Here is a 27958-nt window from a genome sequence, read left to right on the forward strand (position 1 = left end):
GCATTGCTCACACACAGTCATCCAGAACTATAATAAATTTGCTTAATGCACCTCCACATGCGGAGTATTTTACTCCCAGTTTTCACTAGCTTATGCATCTGTTTCAAACCATACAGTTATAAACTCTGACTGCATGTATTAGTCTGGGTGCACTTTTTTTTTTTTCTCTTCTCCAAAAAGAGCCTCACAAAACTCTGAACAGCTGTAATCCATTAAATTACATTAATACCTCACAGATGAGCATTAAAAGCTTGCTTTGTATTTGAATACTTTTATCTTGCAACTTAGAGTAATCAACATCCATTGATTGCACTGGAAGCTCACACCAGTTATCTTCACTGGAAATTATAGGGAAGTACTGCAAAGCAATATTGAACAATATTGCAACTACTTTAGATTAACAACATGGTTTCTAGTGTCTTGGGTGATCAGAGCATATTTCTGTCAGCAGTTTTGGCAGCATCACCATATGCATTTAATATGCAAAGCCTCATTGAAATAAATATGTAGGTCACCAAGATGATGGATTTAAATAGTAATCTGCATGATAAGAATATATAGTACTAGATTAGGAAACACTATGATAAGATTTATAGTCATGTGGACATGACTTATGTAACTATGACCAGTTGAATATTAGCCTTAAAAAGGTATTTAAATATAAAAACTATTTCCAAGTGACATTAAAGATGTGACTAAAAAAGAAAATTCAAACCAACCAAAACTCACTGTCAAATAAATGTTAACCACAAATGTTAAATCTGAATTTGGATAACGTCCCATGGATTCTAAATATCTTTAAAAATAAATAAAAACGCAAACTTCTGTTTGCCATGAAACGGATACAACGTGTTTTATGTGTGTTAAGTCACATGCTTAAGTTCATCTCTATTCAGCAAAACATGTAAACCCATTTAAGTGTTTTGCTGAACTTGGATCTAAAGAGTGGCAGACATCCAATTCTAGGTGGCATATCCAAACAGCAAGGACAATAAGCATGGAATTTTCTTTACATTTACTGTGCATTCTTCAGGGCCCTGAAGTCCCACATGATCCTATGTGATACCCCAGAATGCACTTATGCTAGTTACCTCACACCCACAGCAGAGAATCATGGATTTTACATATGGTGGCAGGTTGTGACTGAGGTGAAATTGTTTCAGTTGACTGTATGAGTTCAATTATAATTAAGAAAATGAAACTGCAAACCCACACAATGTACTAAAAAGGCTTCTCTGGCAGCCTGACACAGCAGATCACATTTATACGGTATCTAACTTTCTTTGTTGCGCATAATGAAGGGTTGCACAGAGTCTGCATTCTATAACACTGCTTTGTCAGTCTGGGCACCTAAACTTTAAAGTCAACACATCTCAAGTGTCCTTTGCATATTTGCTGTTTAAGCATACTGCATATTTCTCAAATTGTCACATTTTTCTTTAAATTATTTTGCAGAATATTTTTAGCAAAGTATTTTACACAGGGCCAAGAAAAAACGTGTGGTGAGATCCATCTTTTGACTCTGAGAAAATACTTAACTAAAGGTGGGATTCTCAAGAGCACCAAATAGATTTAGAAACACAAATCCCATTGTTATATAATGGGACTTGTACTCCTCAATCCCTTCAGTGCTTTTGAGAATTCTACCCTTTAACCATTTCCACAGCTGTACTGACATTAATTATGCCACTGCAACGAGCAAGGAAATAAATAAGAACTGTTAATTCCAACTTGGAAGCAAGAGAAAAAGATCAGTTTATCATATAAAAAGCATGCAGGAAATTTTTAATTAAAATATTTCCAAGCCCTGCCATTCAAACAACCGACATTTACAAGCAATATAAACAAAAACAGGTAAGTGTCTTAAGGCTATCAGACAATGAATAACCCTAGTGAAACTGCATCTTGTACTGCTGTCTAATTGAGAGAAAGAGGATAATCACAACTCATTTTGCTGCATAAAGGTCTAAATTCACCCATGGCATTAGTGAATACAGTTTCATTTTATAAATCAAAATAAATACCTGACACCTGAATTTGACATCATTACTCAGACACAAAAGTGTGAAGAAAAAACAAAGTAGCACCCTTTGGCGGACTTTTCTTGGGATGGGGACAAGGGTGGGGGCTAAGCCAGATCCTTATATTATAATGAAATTTTTATTACAGTTTATGCCTGAAAGGAAATTATTCAAGGGAAATTGCAGCTGATGCATAAATCAAGTAATGAAGACATTTGTATGGGTAGAGAGATTCAGTGAGAGAAATTACAATGCCCAAGAGACTGAAAACAGCAGTAATGTGTGGATTTTGATTTCTCACCTGTTCTGCAACTTAAACTTCTGCAGATCTTTTTATTTAAAAAAAAACAAAAAAAAACACCTTAACTGCCACTCAAAATGTGAGCAGCAATAAACATGACTTAAAAAAAAAATAGCTCCAGAAGGCAAACAAATCAAGTCTGATTAAAGTTCAAATCTCCGCCATTGCCATGATTTTATCATGAACACAGAAATTTTGTAAACAAACAGTTTCTTTTAATTTTTCCAACTTAAACAATGTACTGAACAGGGTACATATATGCCTATCATATACAACTATGACTACACAGGAGGGAGAACAAGGAAACCTACAGAGAAAAAACAGGTGCGAGTAAATTTTGTTTATCTAATTTTTGTTGAAGCAGAAACATTTTAATGTTAACAGAAGTATTGGTACTTACTGTGCCCGGCTCTCTGTCTGCTCCCGTAGTAACCAAGAAATGCACAGACATGCCCGTTCAGACACAGAGGCAAGAACAGAAATAAAAAAAGGGGGGAAAAAATTAGAACACAAGCCCCGAACAGTTTTAAAATGGCTTTTATTTATATAAGTCATTGCACATTCCTAATACAGTGATTTCCTGAAAATTACAGTATTTTGTAAACATGATAGATTTACAGTTTAAACATACACAAAGCCTAGTTTTTATTTCATGACAGAATAAATTATTTTTTTCAAAAATTAGTCAAGTGCAATTTTGCCCAATATTTAAATGTGTACTAGAACTTAAGCCTATGAAACTAAAGTAACAGATACAGTTATCTAAACCTTTCATTTAACACATTCACTTCAAAATTTAACTTCTCATTCCCCTCTTCCCTTCTCCCCACCAATTTAACAACATTAGTTTCTTTGAAAAAAATTTACCCAATTATGCAGTTTAACAATTATCCACAATATTGTGCAGGCACTGGTGTTACACTAAGCATTCCCCAGGATGTCAAAATGCCCTGCAATCTATAAAGCAGGAGACACCTAATGGATCGCCTATTTCAAATACTGAAAACTTCCAAGCTTAATTTTGCTTCAGTGGTAGAAATGCAGACACACTTTAAAAAAAAAATTTTTTTTTTTTTTTACAACAGTTTGTTCTCATTTTCATTCTATATAATTCGATTTCTTTAGAGATGCACACAATTTGCAGCAATGTGCAAATTTGACAACGTCCTAATCAGGCTTGCCATGCCTCTCACCTCTGTGGTGTTCTGCATCATGATGCTTCTTGTCATCTTTTATTGCCAAGTGAGACTGCCCACCCAAAGCACTAGAGAGGGCAAGAAGGCCAGCACTGCTCCCAAGTGGAGGAATTCCCGGAGGCTGAAGTCCTGATGGGTGTGGTGTAAGAGGCACTGGAGGTCCATGGCCATGGGAAAGATGCTGAGCCTGCAACTGCTGCTGCTGTTATGGATGGTATTGTTATTCACAGGAGGAAGTATGCGAAGCACATAGTTGAGGAAGAAAAGAGAAGAAAAATGTTGGTTAACTATTCATAATCAATCCTATTTTTACCCTATCTTCCTCTCCACCCCACCACACTTTGTGTCACCTACTCCTGATATGAGTAAAGCTAAACAAAAGTAGCTAAAACACATTAGTCCGGTCTACAACAGCACTCCCATCATCACTGAAATGGGCCATTTTTAAGAAAAAATGTCTACCAAAGACAGCCTACAAGACTGCATTATTTCATGCTTAAACTGAGCTTTTACAGAACCTGTGTTCCTAAAATATTTCAGTGTCTACACTAAAAAAACCTAGCTAGCAACCACCAGTTCATGTATTCAAATACAGCACTCCCTACAAGCATTGTGGTGTTTATGGATTATGACACCTCTCTCGATTTCAGGTGCAGCTTCCTAGATCAGGTATATACCACTGTCTTTATTTAAGGTTGCCTAACACTTCCTATTATAAGGCTCTGTTTTAAGTTGCTTATAATTTTACCAAACTTTTACCATTCAAGATGAAATCTCCCATGCTGGGGGCATGCCTCAAGCTGAAATTTTTTGGGCAAGTTTCTGCAAAAAATGGTTCTGCCATTTCCAAGAACAAGATTAGGGGAAATAAGTTGTTTTGCCCAAGTTAAAAAATTCCTTCAATTAGTTCACTGAGAACTCCTGTTTTGAAGTTGAGATTTGAAATTTGGCAGGGGGTTTCCTTTGGGTGAGGGACGTGCCTTTTGCTGCCCCTGTGTAAATCCATCAAAGTTTCTAAATGTGCAGTTGTTAGAATTTGGCAGCTAATTTCCACAGGGATTTCACTTGCCATTCCAGTGATGCAGGGATTTTCCTGTAATTGCTGCTCCTGACTGTTGCGACCAGCTGTGGCCCTGGGCACAAGAACTAAGACCGGGGAGACTTGTCTCTCCTGTGCTCTCAGTTGACCCTGTACTAGCACCAAGGCAGTGTGGAAAAGAGAGTAGCTTGATCTGAGTGCAGAGGAAACAGCAACCAGACTGTGGGGCAGGAGGTCATTGCAGAGGGTGCAGAATGGGACAAGGAGCCATTGGGTGAGGGAAAGAAATAGGACTGGGAGAGGGATAGACTAGGACTGACTAGTCAAGGAGTGTGGGTCTAGGCTCAGCGTGTGGAGACTGGTACTGGCTAGCAGACTGGGACAAGAAGCCATGGGGACAGAGAGTCTGGGAGGCAGAGAGGAGGGGAGAGACAGGACTGGAACTGAGAAAGGCTGGAGGAACAGAAGGGAGTCAGGCTTGACAAATATCTGACCACTACAGACAATTCTCTCCAGTACCTGGAATGTAACCTAAGATTCCTATATCTCCCTGTTCCTCTGCAGTCTGCAAACATCTGTGAAATCTCACTGACAAAGTGTGCGTTTCATTCCCCTCTGGAATGTGCTGGGCCACACAGAAGATGACAACCTACTAGTGCTATTAGTTACTCCATAAGCTCAAGTGGCAGAGGATCTAAATGTTTCAAACTGTTGTTGAACCATATATGTCTCACTATGACATCACAGGATGGAATTGCGGGGTGGTGGTGGGGTGGGGGGTTAGTTTGCTTTTTTTAAAATCCAAGAAACTACACACACAACACTACAATAACAGAACATTACGTTTGCAAAGTCAAGCACTCAAAAGTTAGAAATGCCAAAATTAAGGATTCCTATGCAATTCAGCCCTCCCTGCACGTATGCATTATGAGAGTGTCTTTAATTACATGATCACATACTCTTTTTCCCCCAGAGGACCCATGCTTCATTCAGTGCACAGGATGGACCTGCTCTAGCAGTGAAGCAGGGCTGGACCATTGCCTAATTTGGTGCAGAAGTTTGAATGAGACAGGGGATTACAGGAAGACAAAGGATAGCCTCATGGTTAAGGCAGGTGAATGCCACACTGAAGAACTAAATTCCATTCCTGCCCCTGCCACAGAGTTCTTATGTGATGCTAGTCAAGTCACTTAAACCAAACTTAACAGGTGTTCACTAATTGTGTATTCCTCGTTATATGTCTAACTTGAGACCATGGAGTCTGATTTACAACAGTGCAAAGGACTCAACTGCAACTGAAGTTAATAGGAACTATGCTTTGAACATATAAAGTGCCATATAATGCTGAATACTCTGAAAAATCAGATCCTATGCATCCCAAATTGGGCACCCATAATTAGTAGACACGTTTGACCTTAATGTCTCTGTGCCTCAGTTCCCCACGTAAAACAGCCTCCTTGGGATGTTGTGAAAATAAATTTAATGTTTGTGATGCACTTGAACAGTACAGCAATGAACGTCACAGAAAAGCCCAAGAGTAAATTTAATAATCCTGTCTTCAGAGCAGGGTTGGAATAGCATGCACTAAATGGGGCATGATCAATGACAACAAAACAAAATACTGAATAGCTGCTCATTAAGTGATCAATTATTTCTGTGCACTCTAAGGGAAGAGGCCTGTGGAAAAACCAGCATGTGATCATGTAATTAAAGATTGCATCATAATACACATGTACAAGGACACCAAATTAACGTCGCACAGACTACTGTAGTAACTTTGGAGTGCTTGACTTTGCAACTTTAATACATTTCTTTTTTCTTGTTTTATATTTTTTTGTGTTCACATATAAAGCATCTGTTACATTTCTCAGAGCTATGCAATATTACATATCTAATGTTAGCATAAGATACATATTTGCACCTGTTCACATCATTATTTGATCCAATTATTGTTTCAAAAAGAACATCTTGCACAAGGATTGCACATGGTGGAAAGGGAAAAGTTATGCCTTACTACATCTCCACACAATCCATACAGACTGCAGAGGATCACTAGCCCCTACCCACAGTCTTTGGGCTTGTATATATGAAGGGGGGGGGGGGGGGAAGGTTACATTGAAATTGTGGTTTAAAGTAGCTGTTTCTTTCTTTCTTTAATGTCCTGGGGTTGGGGTGTCAAGTGAGGGGAAAGGGAGCAGAGCCAAGACCAGCCCACACACAGCCAGTAGGTAGGTAACCTTAACAAGCAGACTGATCCAATCCTCTGAGTGATCAGACCTAACACTGAGCACAGCATTGTGGAACTACACCAGGAACACTACTTGACTGAAATGGTGCAGCTTCCAGGCCACAGCAGTATTCCAAGAGTTCAGACAGAACTGACATTAACAAAGCTGTTACTGGACTTACACAGAGCTACTGAAGCTGTAGCAATACTTGGAATGTTTATGGAATGTTATGAGCATTCCAGTCTGTTGTTGTAGAAACCTGCATTCTCTAGTGTACACCACCTAAAGTGCTTGGGTTAAACCTAGCCTTCTCCCACACCACCCCACCACCCCTTTGGGCAGCTATTATACCGCACTCTCCTTTTAGCTAAGTTCAGTAGCTGTAAAGGTTTGGTGAAAGCATTTCAGAGTATATCAATATTAACAAAACTGAATTTGTCTGGTATCAGCCATCTGTTCCTGCATCTATTCATAATGGTGCCAGGCATGCATTTTATTTTGAAAAAAATCAAGAAGAGTAGGGTATTCCTCTTTAGACCACAATCACTCATTTCACCTGCTGTACACTCTGAAGTGCTTTCACCAAACCTTCAAAGCAGCAGCAATGGGGAAAACACTTTCTCCAGTACCACTGCGGAAGAATCCTACATGATCCTTTACAGAACTGATCTTGGTCAGTGTTGTGTCAACAACTAGGAGAGGGACAGACCTTGGCTTATTTGTAAGGACTCTCCATTATATAACTAACTATCTGCAGAATGATTAGAAATTGATAATTGCTATAAAATAAGGGACTAAATTTGGTCTCCTGCACCACTGGAGCTGTTGCACTTGAGTGTGTCTGATTTGAATCTAGCTTCAATTAAAAACTTTATTTATATTTCAGCCATGCATAGCACTGAGAGTGCTATATGAAACACAGATGAAGACAATCCCAGCCCCAAAGAGCTCATGTTCTGTGTCCATTAGAAAAAACTCAGTTACTTGGGTATGGCTACACTACGCATCTTTTAGAGACAGCTGTGCCACTACAGCCATGCCACTAAAAGCTGCGCAGTGTAGCTGCTGTTTGTCGGCAGGAGAGAGCGCTTCCGCTGACAAAGCACTGTTCACACAGGCAATTTTCATCGGTAAAACTTTCATCATTCAGGTGTTTTTTTTGTTTGTTTTTTTTTAAAAACACCCCTGAACGACAAAAATTTTGCTGACAAAGTGCCAGTGTAGACAAAGCCTAAGATATCTTAGTGCTCTTCCCCAGCACCCACTCCAAACAGAGAGTCTATGCTGTCTGCAATGGGGAAAATGAAAAGAGGGAGCAGGAGAATGGATAACAGCAACGATCAGAGGACATATTTACAAAGTAGGCATTCACCGCTTTAGATGATGGCAACAATTATATTATGCATATAATCACTTTCCTGTCACTTCAAAGATACTAATGCCTTCTCGGTCTCTTTTTAAGAGCTCAGCAATAGTGAGCCATAACACTGAAAAAGTCAGTCGAGTATCACAGTCTGCTAGGCATGCTCATTAGCACTTAATTAAAATCTAGACACCTGCCATAAGAAATGTGCTCAAAAGGATGAGTAACAGGTCTGTCTTACCACCAATTACTATCATTACTTGCAGAGCAAGAGCTGTGTCCGGTTTCGGGGGGGGGGGGGGGGGGAGGGGGGAGAGGGGAGGAGGAAGAGAGAGAGGGAGGAGAGAAGAGATTGCAATGATGCATGCACAAGCAATTGTATTGTGGTAATTAACCACAGTATTGATTTAAAAATAATCTCTAATTGAACCAGAACTGCTTTGTTACAACCACCTCTCCCCGCCTCCCAAAATCCTTTTAATATTGACAAAAGAACAATTCAGTTTATCATTTGAAAGCTGATTCAAACAGCATTTTATTTCCTCAAAACTTCTGTCCCAATTTCCCCTCACCATCAAAAACAGCCCAAAAGACCAAGTATTAAAAAACTCAGTTAACCTATTAGAGGGCAATATTTCACTGGTCCTCTGGTTTGGAATAAGGGTGTTGTCAAAGTTCAACTCTAGTCATTAAGAAAGATAGTTTTGTTTAAAGTATGGGACGGCGACCAAGTAAATCTAGGGCAAATCCCTAGCTCTGTCAGGGGTTTCCTGAGATATACTGGCCAAGCTTAATCTCTGTGCATTAGTTCCCCATCTGCAAAATGGTGATACTTCTTCCTTTCTTTGACTCCTCATCTACTCTATTTAAATTGTAAGCTTTTTATACATCTATATCAGGGATCGGCAACCTTTGGCACGCAGCTTGCTGGGGTAAGCACCCTGGCAGGCTGGGCCCGTTTGTTTATCTGCTGCATCTGCAGGTTCGGCCGATCGTGGCTCCCACTGGCTGCGGTTCGCCGTTCCAGGCCAATGGGGGCTGCGGGAAGCGGCGGCCAGCTTTTCCCTCGGCCCGCACAGCTTCCCGCAGCCCCCGTTGGCCTGGGACGGCGAACCATGGCCAGTGGGAGCCGCGATCGGCCGAACCTGCAGACGCGGCAGATAAACAAACGGGCCCAGCCTGCCAGGGTACTTACCCCAGCAAGCTGTGTGCCAAAGGTTGCCGATCCCTGATCTATATAGTGTGATTTCTTAAGTGTCTAAATACCCATGGCCTACTTTAAATTCTCTTGTAGTTTTACATTTCCAAAGTTCTTGCATTCTTCAACTGCTGTGTAGTACGTTGTATGCTACCAAAACAGAGGCTATGTTGCAAATTCTGAGGCAATTGCATTTCTGTGGACGAGATGATTTTATATATAAATCAATCAAGGGCCACATTCCACCAAATTTACCAGAGAGTAACTTCACTGGGCCACATTACTAAGGGTTTCAGAGCAAGACTCCACATTTGTAATAAGATTTAGAATCCTTTGCTTTGAAAGGTGCTTTTTAAGTCTAGATTATTCATATCTATTAAACACAGAGGTTCTAATGATTCAAACCACTAATATTTCTCTTATGGTTAGCACGTTAAACTTCTTTATAAGTCTTCAGAGATGTGTCCCATTAGCATATGATTGTACTTACCCATACAGACTGATCTAGCCTGGAGTTCCTATGTCTATATCTTACGTACTTATTTGGCTCCCACCACAGTCGTACCTCATACTCTAATGTATTTATCCTTACTACACCCTGTGAGGTAGGGAAGTACTGTTACCCCCTATTTTATAGACAGGAAGCTGAGGTAAGGCAAGACCTGGGCCAAGATTGACAAAGATCCTTAGACACTGACATTTTCAAAGCCACCACTGAGCTGCCACCTAATGCTGTAGGCACCTAAGTCCCCAAAGTTTCCACCAGTTGGCATTTGCAAAGCCACCTAAGCCCTGACACAATCCCACAGCTCCAAATAGCTTGTTAGCAATACCTCAGGTCAAAGCTACAGAGGCCCTGAAGCTTTGCAGGGGAAGCACTTCTCTCTTTAGCACAACCCAGTACTGTACTGAGTATGGACAGGAACCGTCAGACCCCGCAGAAGTAAGGCCAGATGCAGGCCATTGATAGCGGAAGGGGGCCAGTACAGCACAGCCAGCACAAGACACATGGGGACAAAGTAGGATATATGCATGTGTGTCTTCCCTCTCTTTCCTGGGGATTAGGGCACTCACCCAGGATGTGGGAAACCAGGATTCAAGTCCCTGCTCCAAATCAGGCCTTGGTTTCCCACACGTGCAGTGAATGTCCTAATCCTTGGCCTACTAGCTATTGTGGGGACTTTCTTATTGTAAAAACTGTTAAATGTGTCTATTTTGTGCAAATGGTTTTGGCTGCTAGCTCATGGGCTACCTAAACAGTTGACCTGGGTCAGGCACCTAACTGCTGGACAGGGTTCATGACTGATCCCAAGCACAGGGAAGCATTTATCTCCAGCCTGTCAGCCAGGCACATAAGCCTCTCCCCACTCCCTTCCCCAGCATTTCACTGCTGACTAACTTAGGTGGCTTCCCATCAGCTGACTTCTGAGGATTTCTTTCTTAGGCATCTCTCTCTCTCCCCTCATGCACTGTATAGGGAGTGTGGGCACATAGCTTGGGGCATAGGGCACCTATCGGTTAGGTGTTGAGTGGAGGAACAGCCAAGTAACTTTGAGGATCTGGTCCTAAAGTAACTTGCCCACGGTCACACAGGAAGCCTGTAGTGGAGTAGGGAATTTAATCCAGGGCTCCCAAGGCGAGCAATCTTTGCCAGGATCCCATTCTCCTCTCTACACAGTTATTACATTAGGTTTCTAAGGACTTGTCTAAGCGAACACTTAGGGCTTGTCTACACTGGCAATTAACAGAGCTGAAACTTTCTTGCTCCAAGGTGTGAAAACACCCCCCTGAGCGCAGCAAGTTGCAGCACTGTAAAGCGCCAGTGTAAACAGTGCCCCAGAGCTGGGAGCTACACCCCTCATTGAGGTGGGTGGTTTTTTTGTTTTTTTATAACTGTGCCACGAGCATACAAGGCATGTTAAAGTGCTGCCATGGCAGCACTGCCCCAGCAGCGCTTTAGCATTGCCAGTGTAGACTAGCCCTTACTGCACAGCACACTAGTGGGGGCAGATTTACGCCCCATCTTGCTGTTCACTTAGACAAGTCCTAAGCTATCAGTCATCCTCTTCCTGCCCAGATCCCACATTCCTCTACAACACTCTCCCCCCTACACCCACCTCCTAGCTTCTTCCATCACTCCCCTCTTTTCCCAGTTCCTGACAATGTAAAAAAATTGAGGTATTCCATGCCATTTGCTAGTAACGTTCTTTGTTCTGCCTCCCTGCCAAGCAGAGGCAGAAGCAGAAGTTCCACCCCTCCTTTAGTACTGCAGTACTTGCAGAAGAGCTCCCAAACCGGTAGTCTCTCTCACTTGTGCATACATAAGGTGGAGATCTCCCCAGCAGTAGTCTCTCCTCACTTGTTCTTCCTCAGCTCCTCTATGCAATTTGATATAAGGTATGTACAAATCATCCATCACCTTAATATCTTGCCATTGGACAAAAAAAAAAAAAAAAAATAAAGGGCACGAGATGCAGAAAGAGCAGTCGCTGCTTTCACCTTCTGGGGCTCAGTCACTTGTAACTGAAGCATATTTAGTTTCTAGGCAAGTGGCTGAGCCCTAGAAGATCTATGTCTTGTGCCCCTTATTTATCAAGTGTAGTGCCTAGATATTAAGGTGACTAATGCTGTATACGTTCCTTATCTATGCTGCATCAAGGAGCTGAGGTAGAGCAAGTGGGGGGGGGGGGAGGGGAGAGAGACACTACCATCTCAGGAGAGCTCCACCTTGTCGCATGTGCACACATTATATAAAGACAGTAGAGTATACATGCCACTACTATACCTTTACACACTCCTCGTAGTTCCTAGGATTGCAAGTAGGCTTTTTCAAAAACATGCATTTTGCACCAAGCTCTGAAAATGGTTATAGGTAGTACATACTCTGCTCTTCCTATAGGGTGATCCACAGCCCACCACTAAAAATGTCCTAAACTACAGATCCTGCTAGTCTCATTATGGGCAGATGTAGCTTCTGTGTCCCTGCTTTGATCAGCAGTCTAGAGTCAGGGTGTGGAGGGGAAAACCAGCAGCCAGGGACTTAGAAATGAACAGGCACAGAGGTTACCTGATTGGGCGGAGACCAGGTTACAGACTCACAAAAGGTGAAGTATGCTCAGTCTGGACATGGGGTAGATGCAGACTTTTAAACTGGAATTTGTCCTCCTGCAGTCAGGCCCTGGTGCAAGTAGAATTTGCAGGGCTATCTCCCAAGCCACAGATCAACAGCTACCAAACAGCAAAGCTAGTGCAGACAGTTTCACCACCCAAGTAGAAGCCTGACCCCTATTCTCAATGCCTATTATGTACAGAGTGGTAACCTCAGACTACCCTGGTGAAACTCAAGATGAGTAGAAGAGAGATAATTAGTGCTATTGCCAGATTTAACCTCAAAAACTAAAGCTCCCTCCTACACAGCCACAAGTCTTTCTGCCACCTTCTTTTGTGCTAGTTGAAGTTCTATGCCATCTCTACTGCAACCCTAGAAATCTGGACTATAAGCAAAAATATTAGATCCAGATGGTTTCTCCCAATAATAAGTACATCTAATCAAATCGGGGGACAGGGATGCACAACTATGAAGAACGTATATGAGCATATGAAATATTTATTCATTCTATGCAAGTTCTTATACTGTCCTCATCAGTATAGTGTCTGACCACTTTCCAGTGTCGTATTAAGTGATGTAACTAATATCTGTTACATGGTATTCATTCTCACATCGTTTCCCTAGGGGAGGAAGTGCATCTGTATTGTAATGCTGTGTTTGGTTTTTGTGTTTTATGTACATGCTGCTGCGTGTTTCCATTAGAGAATGCAAGGTCAAAGATGTGCAACATGCACTCTGAGCAGAAAGTCATACTGTTTGTAAATACATTTGTAAATTGCAAATTAAAATAGGAACACCTACACTGAGTTTGGAGGAAGTAATGGCACTTTCCTAGAGAACAAACCTAGCTTAGTTTCTGAGTGGTTATACAAGTTTTATCTAAATTTACCCCAATTCCCACCCTAATTCCTGTAACTCAACCTCTCTCGGGTCATAATGACAGTTTACATTTTGCAATATGTATTCTGTCTCAGACATATGTTTCTTCCAGCAGCCATTAATGTCTCTTACCATACAAAAGGCTACAAAAAAAGGCTATGTCATTGCATCTCACATACTGAACTGGCCCCAGAATGAACAGGGTCATAACTAAGAAGGGTGGACTTTTCTGCACACCCTCCTGTTAGCAATTGGTGCCGAAATTAAAAGGGAAGGAAGAAGTGCATTCCCATACTTCAAAGCTGCATTGAGATAGATAGCTGAGTGAAAACACCCCCGCCTTTATAGTCCTATTTCCCACTTCCATCTTTACATCAATCCTAGTGAGCATGGAGTCCAAAGGACTTTTGGCCTTCCAGGATTCTGCTACCTATGGAGAATGATGAGAGCGGTTCTGAAAGTGTTCTAACACCTGTGATTACTTGCTTGTCTATGTAATCATTTTTCAGGAAGTCTCTGACTCTGCACTACTACTAGGGCAGCTCCATTGATGGTGGTAGGATTCTAGTACTAACACAGAAAAGACTATTATTTCTACCACCATGTCACAGCCACTAGCTCTAAGCATGTCCATACAACACAGTGGTAAAGGCACTTATGCCCTTCCCGCATTAGCGCTATTTCCATTGTTACTACCACTGGAGCTGTCCCAGTGGTACTGAAAAGGTGGGAGATTTCCTGAAGCATGCTTGGGTAAGCACAGACACTGTTTAAAGCCTTGAAATACTGTTCTTGCTAGAAAGATTTTCCAAATTCAGCCAAAACAAAGTCTGTCCGGCTTTCTGAGGGGGCAGAAGGCAAACATGTATTGCTACACTCAGCCTCACTGCCTCTTCATCCCCATGTGCGCTAGTGTCACCTTGTTTAAATGTAAGCACCTAATTTTAAAAAACCCACAGCTTTGGAAACTCATGATAGCTAAGGCAATCTTAGGGTTTTCTTGGACTCCTCAATATACCTGAATGGTAATAAAAGCAGCAGTGGCTAGGAACACCTTTTCAGCTCCAGCTAGCTCAAAAATGGTCACCACTCTTCAAGGATACATAGCTAGTCACATAACATACACCTCTGTCGCCTCAAGGTTAAACCCACTGATTTTGGGGCTATTCTTGAAGGCCACTTTGGGTCTCCAGCTGGAGCTGTATACAGCCGCTTACTCTTTAGGAAGCACAGTCCAAAAGAAATCGAACTCTTAGAATCATAGAATATGATTGGGTTGGAAGGGGCCTCAGGAGGTCATCTAGTCCAACCCCCCTGCTCAAAGCAGGACCAATCCCCAACTCAATCCCCAGTTCCCTAAATGGCCCCCTCAAAGATTGAACTCACAACCTTGGGTTTAGCAGGCCAATGCTCAAACCACCTAGTTGCTCACTGAAAAGCATATTAGCAGCCAGGAAAGTTGTAGCTACCTCATAAGATACAGCAGGCCTAAGCACTATTGCCCCTTATCTGTACTTCCACAGCCACACTTAAAAGAAAAATGTTTCAGCTAGAGACCTAGAGTGCTTAAGGTAGTCTGGGGGAAAGAGTGTCCTGGAGTACAGTCTTGATTAGCATAAAGAACTTTGTCAAGTACATTGTATACCAAAACAAAGCCCAATACTAGTATAAGTGTGTAAAAAGGCCCACATTAAGGACAATTATCCCAGGATTTCCAATGACAGCAGATGCTGAATGTTCCTCAAATTTATCTTTTGGACACCATACACTTCCATCCTGGGTTATTCCAATGAGAGACAGTCAGCAGAGAAGAGTACGTTTTCCCAATCATTGTGATGTGTTCTTTTTTTTGAACTATCTAACCACGGTATCCATGAGGCTGGGGTGTTTGTCCATGAAGCTGTCAAATTAGTTGTATTTCTATGTTCAATAATATCATAGCCCAACTGTTGGCTAGTTTCTCCCTATCGGAGTTCATTTATGAAAAGTGAAAAAAGTTAGCTGCTACCTTCATTGCTTAATTTTCATCTAATTCCTTTAGAACTAGGATGGATTAAAAATACTTCCCCCCTCCCCTCAATCTTACTTAAACCTGATTTTTTAAATATTTTTTGTTGTTTTTTTAAGATCTTTTTTCAACTAGCTTTGAAATTGACAACTTACGTTAAGGTCCAACCTTATTAAAATCATTTAATTTAAATACAAAAATAATATTAAGCAGTACATGATTGCTGCTAAGTTTTAAAGGAAGTCAAACCACTGAACTGGTGGAAGTCAGTGGTTAAGCACCTGGAACTAAAGAGTTCACTGATGTGCAAAACCTGTTTTTGACAGCAGTAGCCTTTCCTGAAAATGGAGAGAGAATATTTTCTTAATTTCAGTTTATTCAACTAGCTCAGTTCAATGACTAGTTCATTCAAAGTTAAGAAACCAACTGGAAGTTGAAGAAGTGGAAAATCTTGGTGTCCTCTTTCAATCTATAAATAAAAACTAAGTGTGAGGGTGAGATCTACTACTTTTAAAATCCTGAAGGACACAGGGACCAGAAAACCAGTTCAATTAATTAACTACAGATAATACTTCCTTTTTTAAAAAAATCCATTAGTTCTAAATGCAAGACATGTTTTGAAAACAAAACAAAACAAAAAAAATCAAGGCACTTTTAAGGTAGCTTTATTTAATAAAATTTGAAATGCTAGTTTTGTTCATTTAATTGCATTCCCATCTGAAGAGACTGACAAATCACAAATAAAAATTCATCCAGTGAATAAGACATGCATTATTCACCCTTTTTACTATAACAAAAAAATGTAAACATTAAGAATCTAAATAAATGCAAGTTAAGCTGTACAACTGCATAAATTTAGTGTAAAGGCTGTTATCTAATAGCAGATCAATGTATTTTAATGATCACGAACCAATGCAAATCAACCTTTGTTTATAAAACACTCTTTTGCATTTGTGCTTTTTAATTAAAATTATTTAAATCAAGTTTTCTTGTTTGCGGATTTAAATCATGATTAAAAATTAGTGACTTAAAATAACTTTGATTTAACTCAATCCACTGTTTTGAACTCTCTGTACTTATTTCAGTTCCTTTACTTCCTCTTTCTTTCTAGGCTCAGATTTTATTTGTTGGGATTTGAAGCTATAGTATGCCACAGGAAAACAAACAGGAAAGTGCACATTGCTACATCTACAGCTAGATAGCTGAGAATGAAATCTTTTTAGCTCTGCACAAGTTATTTGAAAGATCTCCATTATGTGAACAAGTTATAGTGCCCTGTGTGGGGGAAAAGAATGTCTCTTCAAAACAAGGGAATAGTGTCTTCAGCAAACCTGTTCTATTTATAAACTACACAAAATGTGACCCTGCTAAGAGATTTAAGTCTACAGAGGGGTAGTATTGGCAAAACTATCTAAACCTACAAATTTCATACATATAGCTCATGAGTGATAATGGGACTTAGCTATTATTTAAAAGCCTAAAATATCTCAGGGGTAAAATCTTATTTCTCTTTCCTGCTTTCTTATAGACAAATGCATGAAAACAGGATCTTTATTGCTCTTGCCACTTATTTTGCCTTCTCACAAAATCATAATCCTGTTTGGCACCATTTGTTTTTGTGGAGATGACTGATGTTAAAACATAATGATGTCAAATTACAAAACCGAAAATTATTAGTAAGTTTACCTTGTTTTAAAGCAAACGCCTTTCGTATGGAGGCTAACCTTATACACCTCTACCCCGATATAATGCGGTCCTCGGGAGCCAAAAAAATCTTACCGTGTTATATCGAATTTGCTTTGATCCACCGGAGTGCACAGCCCCGCCCTCCCCGGAGCACTGCTTTACCGCATTATATCCGAATTCGTGTTATATCGGGTCGCGTTATATCAGGGTAGAGGTGTATTAGCAGAATGGCTTATGACTGTTCTTCACATTTTCCCTATGAAATCAGCTAATGTTTCAGAGCTCCTGCCTTGTTCTTCAGTCAACCCATACTTTAAACTAATACTCAACTGCTCATCTCAAAAACCACCACTTTGTTAGTGTCCTTAAATTATCTCAAACTTGTTTGTCTGGGATGGGGGAGGTTAAGTAGGAAAATGAAACACTAGCTAAAAGCAACTCCCTCCCAGCTCACCCCTCCAAATTAATTCCAATTCTAAAACTAGTTCAACTCAGGGTGAAACAAGGGTGTCAAACTCACTCTGCAGAGGTATATATACATACATTAATGAATTAAGACCCACGCATCACACACACACTGCCTTGATCTACAAAGTTAGGGACACGAGACCCTCAACAGAACATCTACGTGATAGGAATCTTTACTACTCCATGAGAGGCCAAGAAGCAGAAGATTCAGAACTACTGCCATTTCTCTTCCTTTTCCATCCTCCTTTGTCAATCGTATCTTTCCTTATGTTCACGATTTCTTCCATTATCTTCTTTGCAATCTTCCCCACCCCACATTTCAAGAGAATCTCAAACTATTCCCACTCTTACCCCTACATCAAGGCCCCAAAGAGGCTGTGTGTTCACTGGGGTATGTGTGTTTGTTGTAAAAAGTCCCTAGTGAAGGTGAGTGGACTGGATACAAGGTTGACCTCGACTAGCTACACTGGGTAAAGTCTGCCTGTGCCTGGTCTTAACTAGAATTTTACACCAAAGGTACCAATCTGTGTAAAACACACAGTTTTGGCAATGAAAACATAAGCCGCAAGAAAGATGCTTCTGGTTATCTTCAGTAGACTTTAACTTGAGTCAATTGTCTACAAATTTGTTCATTAATCTCACATTAACTGGCAAAGGTTAGTGTGAACACTCCCCACACATTTGTTCCAGGAGGCAAACATTTGTTCTTCCCTTCAGTTCCCATGGATGAACGCCCTTGGGTAAAGAACAAACATGTGTGGGGTGTCCACACCAGCCTCTACAAACAAATACCTCAGTTAAATCCAGGTTTAAAAATAAATAAATAAAGTCTAATGAAGACTCATCCGGTGGGAGCAGATGATTTGCTGCTTCCTCCCTAGGCTTCTTATCAGATGGACTGCTCTGCTTGCTCCTGAATGCTTTGGTATCTCCCTCTTATGGTATCTCTAGATCTTATTCTTTTCATGCACAGACTAGCATTACATTATTGTAACCCCTTATTTTATTTTAATACACTCTTCATTTTACTTTAAGGAAGTGGTTCTCAACCAGGGGTACACATACCTCTGGGGGTTTGCAGAGCTCTTCAGTGGGTACAGCAACTCATCTATATATTTGCCTAATTTTACAACAGGCTACATGAAAAGCACTAGCAAAGTCAGTACAAACTAAAATTCATACGGACAATGACTTGTTTATACTGCTCTATACACTATAGGAGTGTTTCTCAAACTGGGAATTATATATTTTATAATTCTATGGTAAAAAATGAGAAAGTCAGCAATTTTTCAGTAATAGTGTGCTGTGACACTTCTGTATTTTTATGTCCGATTTTGCAAGTAGTTTAAGTGAGGTGAAACTTGGGAATACTGTACTGCTTTTTCTCTCTTTCCTGAGCAGTCAGTAGGAGAAGGTACAGCAGCTCTTCCTCTTTCTAAACCTCTGGGAAGAATGCCTAGAAATCCAGCAACACCTAGGTTCTCTCCTCCCTCCCTTCTGGCTCTCAAAGGACAAGCCCAGGCCCAATGTCAGGAAGATGAAAGATTTTACTGTAGGGCTCCACAGTGCAGAGTATAACAGTGCACTTTTTGAAACAGTGGGGCTGAACGGCCCCACCCTCTGTATTTGTCACTCATCCAACTCTGAATAAGCACACTGGATGGGTTTTCCTGCTTAATACGATCAGCAGTTAAGCTTTCATTGAGTAATTATTTTAATTAAATTTTTAATACTTATAGTATATATAGTTATATAGCACTACAGGTGTGACAGACACTTGCACAAATAAGACGTGGTCTTTGGCTCAAAGACCTTACAATAGTAGAAAAGAAAGGGAAATAAAATGAAGGAAGTTGGAACACACAAGAGATTTTTTTTATTATTATTATTATTTTTTAAGTGGCAGGAAGAAGGGGCTGAGGTCAGCATTGGTGGAACAAAAAAAAAAAAAAAAAAACAGGAAGGAGAGAGCCTGGACTATTGGACCAAGGAGAACAGTACAAAGGGGAGAGAGAACAAAGGGGAGAGGGTGAAGTACCTTAAAGGGAAGTACACACGGCAGAGTGCAGGCTCTAGTTGGGAAAACATTTCTCTCTTATTTGCTAAGGGTGTCCCCAAACATTGAAGACAATACACTTGGACCACAGCTCAAAGAGCCGAGAAGCGACATTCAAAGAGCGTTGACATTCAAAGAGCGTTCCTAACCATAAAGATCTAGGAACTAATCAAGCGGGTATATTCTGTAGTATCTTACTCCATCATGGAACTAGATTGTTACATCTGGACTGAACCTACAGGCTGGCATCTGAAACCAGTTACCTAATCCACTTTGTGAGTTGTTTTGGGGATACAGGAACAGCCTTTAAAACACTTAAAGCATGTTTTTCTATTTTAGACAAATATGTGCAATTTGCTCTGGAATTTGACAGGTCTAATGAATATTACTAGAATAAATCTGTCAGCACATGTGTTCTGCTCTCAAACTTCTGCAACTAAAAGCAAAGAATAATTTTTTGTTGAATCAACCACATAATCCTTGTAATTCTGCCCATCTCCATTTATTTGCAGGTTCAGTCATTACACCTCTAAAATATAACCAATGCAAGCATGTCAATACTGTTTTGAGATGCAGAGATTATTAGCTCAATTACACACCAGTCTAAAGGTGATGAGTATTTTACCCTTTTTTGCTTATTTAGATCGATGTAGAGGGACTGAAAGTGTTCTCCCTATACCTACTTGCTTTATAAAAGTCTTATCTAGGAGGAAGACTGAACAACAGAGAACTAGTGAAGTGGTGACAAGACAAAAGACAAAATAAAAGTTGTGCAATGGAGAGGGGAAGGGATTTTTAGTAGGTTTAAAACCAAACACACTGTTCAATTTCACTGACTAATGTTTCGGATACTGACCATGCGGTCACCTCTTGCATAGAAGCACCATTTAAGCCCCCTTTCAGGTCTTCTTTATACGTAAAAACCACATACACAATTATTAAAAGTCACCTTTAAATATTATTTGAAAGTGTTGCATTTATGTTGCTCATTGCTTGGGCTGTAGCACAGAGAGTATACATAATTGTTGCCATCTTGCAAGAACGTGTATTTTGAGAACAGCAATTAGCTTTGTGGCATGATTTTCCAGAAATGGGTGCTCACAACTTCAGTGGGGGGGAGGAGAGGGGGCAGAAAAATCAGGTAATAAAATGTCGAAATGATGAATCTTGCCTCAGCTGTGATAACTAAAAGGAAACAGATTACTTGGTTTGTATCTAATGCAAATACACAGTAACAAATCCCACATAATTTAAGGCAAAACAGCAAGTTTGTGTATGCACTTTTGTATGTACTTAAAAACTATAAATATCTGAACAGCAAGGTTTTAGCTTGCTTCTTATAGGCTAGTACACTATGAAGTGTACCAAAAAGATGCATAAGTATCTTGCATTCAGCTTTCTTTTTACAGAAAACTATTAAGTTATTGCTCTTAAACCGCCGCCCCCCAAATATCACTTGGCACAAAATACAGATCACTGCTGAGAAGGATCTAAAGTAATGCTACAGCTGCTTAGCTCTTCCCTTGCACAGAATTTTGCATTCATTTCTGTTCTAGTCTGTATTTCTATTTTATAACAAAACATACAGCCTAGTTATTTATAGGCTTTCCAAGGATTAACTACACACTCATAAGAATAAACCCTCAAGAGGTTAACCTCATCCTCTTAAGCTTCACACACTACCATCCCAGAGATAGCTGGCAACCACAGCCAAGGAGAGAAAAATAATTCAGCAGTTTGCTAATCCTTTAGCCAATCACCTCATGCAACAGTGGAGAGCGCTTTTGGAGGTCTACAACTCAATCTGTCTTGAAAAGTACTGTCAATCCAAAAAGATACATTTCACAGAACCATTAGCAACTAATGTCAAACTAAGTATTCACGTCTGTATGCTACATTCTCTATACTAAAATACCTTTCCAATTTACAGATCTGTAGTTCTAAATTAAGAATGTACACTTTATATAAATGACTGGATTTTATTAATGTTGCCCATATATAAATCTTGCAAAATTACATTATTGCTGACAGTGGGATAGACTAATTATAACTGTCCCTTAGCTCCTCCTGGTGTGAGCTGATAGGCATCTTTGATTTTCCAGCTTGCTGCTTAATCATATCTAAAAAAAAAAAAAAAAATCCCTTCAAGTTCTACCATGATAATCCACTTAATCCTTTCATGCCATGATCTGGATTCTCCCCAGCCCCCAAACAGACTTCAGGCAAAGTTCTGAAATCAGTGGTGCCAAGGAGTTAACAGGTGCACCTATCCTTTACAATCAAAACTTTTCATTTAATTATCTCGCAAATCTACTACTTCACTCAATCGACTTTAGTGAAAACCAGTAATACAATGAACACTGACTGGTGTAATTCAAAAAACAACAGACATGTACAATGGCTGAACATGTACAGACAGGTACAATGGCTGAAAAGTAAAATACTTAGCTCAGCCAAACTAACATGTAGCGGCTTGACATAAGTAATCAGACGATCCCAATAACACATTTCAGTAACCATTAGTAAGGGGCTGTGAATGAGTGTGTTCACGAACACACATCTCACAATTGATCTTCCAACATCTAATTAAAGAAGTTACAGTACCTGAATTTTATTTTTACTCATTAAAGTTTCTGAATGCAACTCATTATTCCTCCAATCTAAATATACTTTCTTTATACACACTGACTAAAAATTGCCTTTACATTAGATAGATAATTCCCCTCCTCCCCCCACAATATCTTGCAGTCCTGCTCTAAATTCAATTTTCTCAAGTAACTAAAGTAGTAGTGTGTTTGTATTTTAAAAGTGGCCTATCAAGAAACAAGTCTTAAGGCTTCTCTACACTTAAAATACTACAGTGTCACAACTGTGATGCTGTAGTGCTTCAACTGTAGACACTACCTGGGCTGATGGGAGGGATTCTCCCGAGAGGTGATATCTAGGTTAATGAAAGAATTCTTCTGTCGACCAAGTGCTGCCTACAAAGAGACTTAAGTCGGTTTAACCACGTTGCTCAACCGTGTGGATTTTTACAAAAGATCTAATTTTTACAAAGATCTAATTTTTTTTAGCGTCCACTAAATTACAAGGTTTGGTTTTGCTTCCCCTCCTCCCCCAACCCAATATGTGCACCCAATGGAAACACAAACTCTTTAATAACTAAATTAATGAGGCAAGACTGAATTTGGAAACAGTTATTTTGAATCATTATACCATGTCAGGGAATCACAATCCTTTTTTTAAAGAAGGAAAGAAAATCAGTGCTCAGACAGAAATGCCAAGAATGCAGATTTTACCAAGTCAGGGAGAACACCTAACTGAACATCTGCTGAGAAAATGCTTAACTTTCTTCCCATCCCCAACATTTATGGTACAGAAATATCTTTAGCACTATGATGCCATAGTGCTACTTGATTGTACCTTATACTGTTGGAGAATGCTTCAGCCTATTTGCATTTTAAAGAAGTCTTTCATGATCTTTCACACTCATAATAGATGTCTAAACCGTTAAATTACTATTTCTTTTCTTAGCCTGAAAGACACTGCAGTTTAAGAGTATGGCCCCTCTATTGTTCTTTACACTAAGTCGGGTCCCTGAACAATACTGACAGCTGCTATCAAACTGGGCTGTGTTTACTTTCAGTGCAGCTGCTGATTGTAGGAATAGCCAGCCTCCTGATGCCTCCTCCCCTCTGGGGAGACAGGTTGACACACTGCATGTTCAATGAAGGGGAGCAAAGGTCCACTGAATTGTCAACCCAATTTTATGCTACTCTGATTTTCCAGGATGCACACAATCCCTTTCAAACAAAATCAAGCATATGTCAGAGCATGAAACTTATTGTGCCGCACAGGATAATTATTGATCACCTAAAACTGTAAAAGATCACTTTGACATACATCTGATTTCTGGTATGCATAATACATAGAGCTACGTCGAAAATTAAAATACATTTGTGCTAACTACATGTTTATTCCCTCATTCACAACATCTGAACTACGACAGCATTGCTGAGTACTCTTTCATAAAACAAATGGAAATGCTTCTACTGAAGGATCATTGGTAGTTTAAAATTAAAAAACTCTGAGATTTCTATTCATAAGATTAACATACCTCTCCCTACCTCCAAAAAAACCCCTGCCGATAAAAGTCATAATTGTACGCTGTAGTTGTAGACCTAAGAGCACAGAACTGAACAGTACACATTCAGCAAATGCCACTGGGGACAACACTTTCATAGCGAGTTTGGGAAGACAGGTTTTGCTATACAGTAAATCTTCACTGTCAGGATAATTTCTTGGTCCAATGAAAAAGATGTTTTAATGTTGTTGGGGTTTTTTGTTTTTGTTTTTTAAACACTGTGCAAAGAAGTGTCCTACAAGTTTAGTCCACTATGAAAAGGACTTTTTATTCAGGATCTGCCCTCAGGGAAATTGTACACTTTTAAAATAACAAGAAAACACAATGCTATTAATCTTTGCTAATCAAATATTATTCATACAGTATGCTTGTATGTATATTTGATCTGATCTTCAAAATAAGGCAATTCATTATGCAAGCAAAGCACAGAGAAGACTGCAGACAAATACAGATGTAACTTTTATTAAACATGAGTAGTGAATTAACTCAGTAACAGTCAAAATTTGAAAAAAAGGGAAAAACAGGGTTCCGATTTGAAGGGGGGGGGTATGTTTATGCAAAGCTAATCTGTCAAGTGTAATAAAGCAGCTTGAATAAAATTTAAGCTGAAAATCCACTGAACCTCCCCATTTGAGGGAGGAAAAAGCTATTAAAAGGAAATGAAGGTCACCCTCCCAGTTTATTTCACCTAATTGACTGCCAATAGCTTACCACAGGCAAACCGACTGCAGATCTGCAATTGAGAAACTGATGAAAGGAGAGTTTTCAAGCTGAGGCTCATTCTTTTAATCCTCCCTCGCTCTTATGGGGTTTTTTTTTTTCCATCTCCAGTTGGGATGTAATTTTAAGCACAGATGGATTAACTGGTTCCATTGTCTGTAGACGTCATTGGACTATGGCACTGTTAATCCGTACAGCAGCATGTCTAATTATCATTACAAAGTGTCTGAGGGAACTATAAAGACCAGCAGGGCATCTTCTCACAAGCAATTAACATAAATTGATAAATGAGTAATTTGAATCTGCTCAAGGCGCTCACATATGAATAAAATCAGAAAGGACGGCTTCTTGTTTCGGCTACTTCTTTCACTTAGTCTGGAAGGGCAGAAAACATGAGATATATTCTAGACTTAGTGATGGGAGAAATGAACTCATGCAGTGGAAGGAATGCATGGTTCACAGAGTTCATTAATGCAAAACAAATGACTTGTGAATGACAACCAGTCACAAGAAAGTAGTATTAACTTATTTCAGCATAGTTAGAAGCACAAACTTGGTGAAAGGCTATTAGAACATTATGTCAGACAATTAATACTACTTCAAAAGCAAGAGAAGTTTCTTTTCATTAGCCTGCTACTTTAAAATTCATGAAAGATGCAGAAGAAAGGAAAAGGAAGAAGACTGAATAGTTGTACAGGTTCCAAAAACTCAAATGTCACAAAAAGCAGGAGGCAAAACAAAGGTAACTTAGATCAAGTAGCACACAATACCCATGATCAATAGATAATAAATCTTTCCCAAACTCCCTGGTCTTTCTTGCAGCAAAGGTTTTGATATAATATATGGGTGCAGGGAATGAAAAGACATTCTGTTACAAAGTAAGCTGCTGTTAATTCTACCTCCTCTAAAATCTGAGTGAGCCAAGTCAAATAAGTTTGAGCAATAATATTAGGTATTAAAACAGAATTAGATATCAAAAAATTATCAGGTTTATTTTAAAACTACCAAAGCAATAAGAAATGAAAGCTGGTTATACACACTGTAGGAGGTAGACCTGGAAGGCCACGTACCCCGATGATGGCATTTAGTTCAGCCATGGTCACTTGTTTGGCACGTTCTACTGCTTGGGCCACTTGCTGCTGATGCTATTTTAAAAAAAAAAAAAAAAAAGTTAAAATTTGTGTTATTAAGCTGTTGAACCCCTATGCCAGCTTCTCCTCTTCCCACCTCATAAAAACACCAGTACATTAAAACCGAGACCAGTATGCACAGAAATAGTTTCTGTATAGAAATCTGCACAGTAAGACAGAAGCCGAGGTTATCTATTATAGGTCATCTTATGCCAGTTAAGATGTAAAGTACTTGATTTGTTATTCATTGTTTAAGAGTGAGGCAAAAGTCATAAAGGTAACTTAAATGTTGGAAACTTTTAAAGAGAATATCTTCTAGTAACTAAATCATTAGTTTCCAACTGAGATGAGAAGGTTCTAACAACTTGAAACTAGTGTCCATTTTACAAGTCATTTATAATTCCTGCATCCAATATAATGAACATAGTGTAGGTATCAACAAAAAGACTAGGCAGCTTCCTACATTTTTGCAACTATGAAGTATTTGAAAGTCTAATCCAAAGCTGGTTCCAATACTGAACAGAAGTAGTCTTTAATATGCTACAGTTGTAGTCAAGCAATGTTTTTATACCCTGGAACAACATTTTGTATTTGAGTTACCAACTGTGTGTTACCTACCTACCCAAAAATAATATCTGAATATTTTAGTATTGAAGGCCAACTTTCTTATTTACACAGAATTTAACACTTTACTATTAACTAGAACTTAGTATTGTCATTAAAGATGAAAACAAAAAATTGTTTTATAGTCATTTTATAGTTTTTCCCGAAGAGAATTAATTTGAGGTTGAGCTATTGTCACCAGTTCCTCAGTTTAAACTCAGATGTTAGACCAAATTAGCGGGGGTGGGGGGGTTTAAGAGGAGTTACACACTTCAGCTATAACAGATGTTCCTCACACTTGAGCGTTGTGATAAAATTAACATCTTAAAACTAGCTAATTTGCAAACAGAGAAGCAACATAATTGCACTTTAACAGCTGAACAGTTTTACTTACTTCCTGAGACAAAAACGGGATAACTTGTGCACAAATAGTATTCAATCTCTTGGCAATTTCTGTCTATAAGAAAAAAAGGTAAATATTTTGGTTAAAGCATGCATGAGATATGTTGTTATCATATATCAGCTACTTTACAGGGTCATATATTAAGTGCAAGCATTGTAAAAAATTCATAAAGATGTCTAGTGAAAGTATAAATGATTACTAATAGGCTCCTAATCAGGACATTGACCTAGTTCCTTACTCTAGGACATCTGCTATGTCTCAAGTACCTAATCTCTATATATATTTAAGGAAAAATCTGGTCTTTATAAGTAGCTCATTAACAAGTAAAGGATTTGTTCAAATCCAACACAAGTTAAAGCCTTTTAAAAGGCAGATTTATTACTCAATTTACCAAGTTGCACAGAACAGTGTTCTACAAAAATGGCATGTGAAGCGAATATCCTTTCATGTGATTTTTATCAGGTTCGGTGTTTAGACAATCCTTTTAGAGAGCAAGATGTATTGCCTGCCATGAAGAATTTACAATTTAAAAGTCAAGAAAAAAAAAAGAACAACAGTTCAAATAATGGAGAGGATGGAAAAGGTACAGCAGAAAGGATTACTGAAGAGGTGCATATGAAAGAGGAGAGGGTGCTTGGCAGGTAAGTAGAGGCGGGGAGCATGACAGAAGGGCATGAAGAATGTGACATGGACAAAAGGAGCAGAAAGCAACTGAGGACTGAGAGCTGAAAGAAATAGCAACAGACATGGAGGTGGGACAATTTTTTGCAGGACCTTGAAAATGAAAACTGAGAAGGTGGTAAAAGAAGCATCCAATGATCTAATAGAGAAGGGATAGTGAAGATAGATTAGGAGTTTTTGAGACAGCAAGATAGAATCAGAAGTGTACACGAAATACCCAAGAGACAGGTGCAAAAGAGGGCAGAGACTTGGCAGAGAGATTGATTTGGGAAACATCTATTTAGAAACAATTGAAATAATGGAGCAGATGAAGGACGGAACAGAACCCTGAGGGCAAACATATAGGGGGCATGGCAAGGATAAGGAATCACTGAAGCAGTGGATAACTTATCAGAACAAGACTACAGAATTGTAAAACCTAAAGAAACAGCAGAGGAGAAAATGATCAGCTTCATTGAAGACAGTAGAGAACAGAGCTTAACAGGCAAATCTCAAATATTTCATTATCAATTTTGCAAGACTTCCATTAAAATGGCAAAGGGAAAGGATGTTTTTACCTTCCTTCTCAGACACAGCACAGTCTAGCCTGCTGAGGGACCAGGCATTCCCAAATTCTATTCCCAACTGTCACTGACATTTTTTTTTATTTACAGAATTTCAGACCTTTATTTATACCTCACTACACACCTATTAATTATATAATAAGTGTCCTCCAACTTGCAGCA

The 27958-nt window shown here is 39.4% G+C and overlaps 1 protein-coding gene across 3 annotated transcripts in view; it reads right to left on the bottom strand.

Moving 5' to 3' along the window:
* Nucleotides 1-27958, bottom strand: part of LOC101946027 (TLE family member 1, transcriptional corepressor) — a 109680-nt gene that overhangs the window by 61020 nt on the left and 20702 nt on the right. The window contains exons 5-8 of one of the 3 annotated variants that reach the window (XM_008168488.4): nt 26544-26606; nt 25457-25561; nt 3516-3720; nt 2723-2739 (exon numbers count right to left, since the gene is read on the bottom strand). In XM_008168488.4, the coding sequence (XP_008166710.2) occupies nt 2723-2739; nt 3516-3720; nt 25457-25561; nt 26544-26606 (390 nt within the window). The remainder of the gene's footprint in view (nt 1-2722; nt 2740-3515; nt 3721-25456; nt 25562-26543; nt 26607-27958) is intronic. The other 2 variants (XM_008168489.4, XM_042850555.2) reach the window with 2 other exon arrangements.

Source organism: Chrysemys picta, chromosome 6, assembly GCF_011386835.1.
Source record: "Chrysemys picta bellii isolate R12L10 chromosome 6, ASM1138683v2, whole genome shotgun sequence".
Taxonomy (NCBI): domain Eukaryota; kingdom Metazoa; phylum Chordata; order Testudines; family Emydidae; genus Chrysemys; species Chrysemys picta.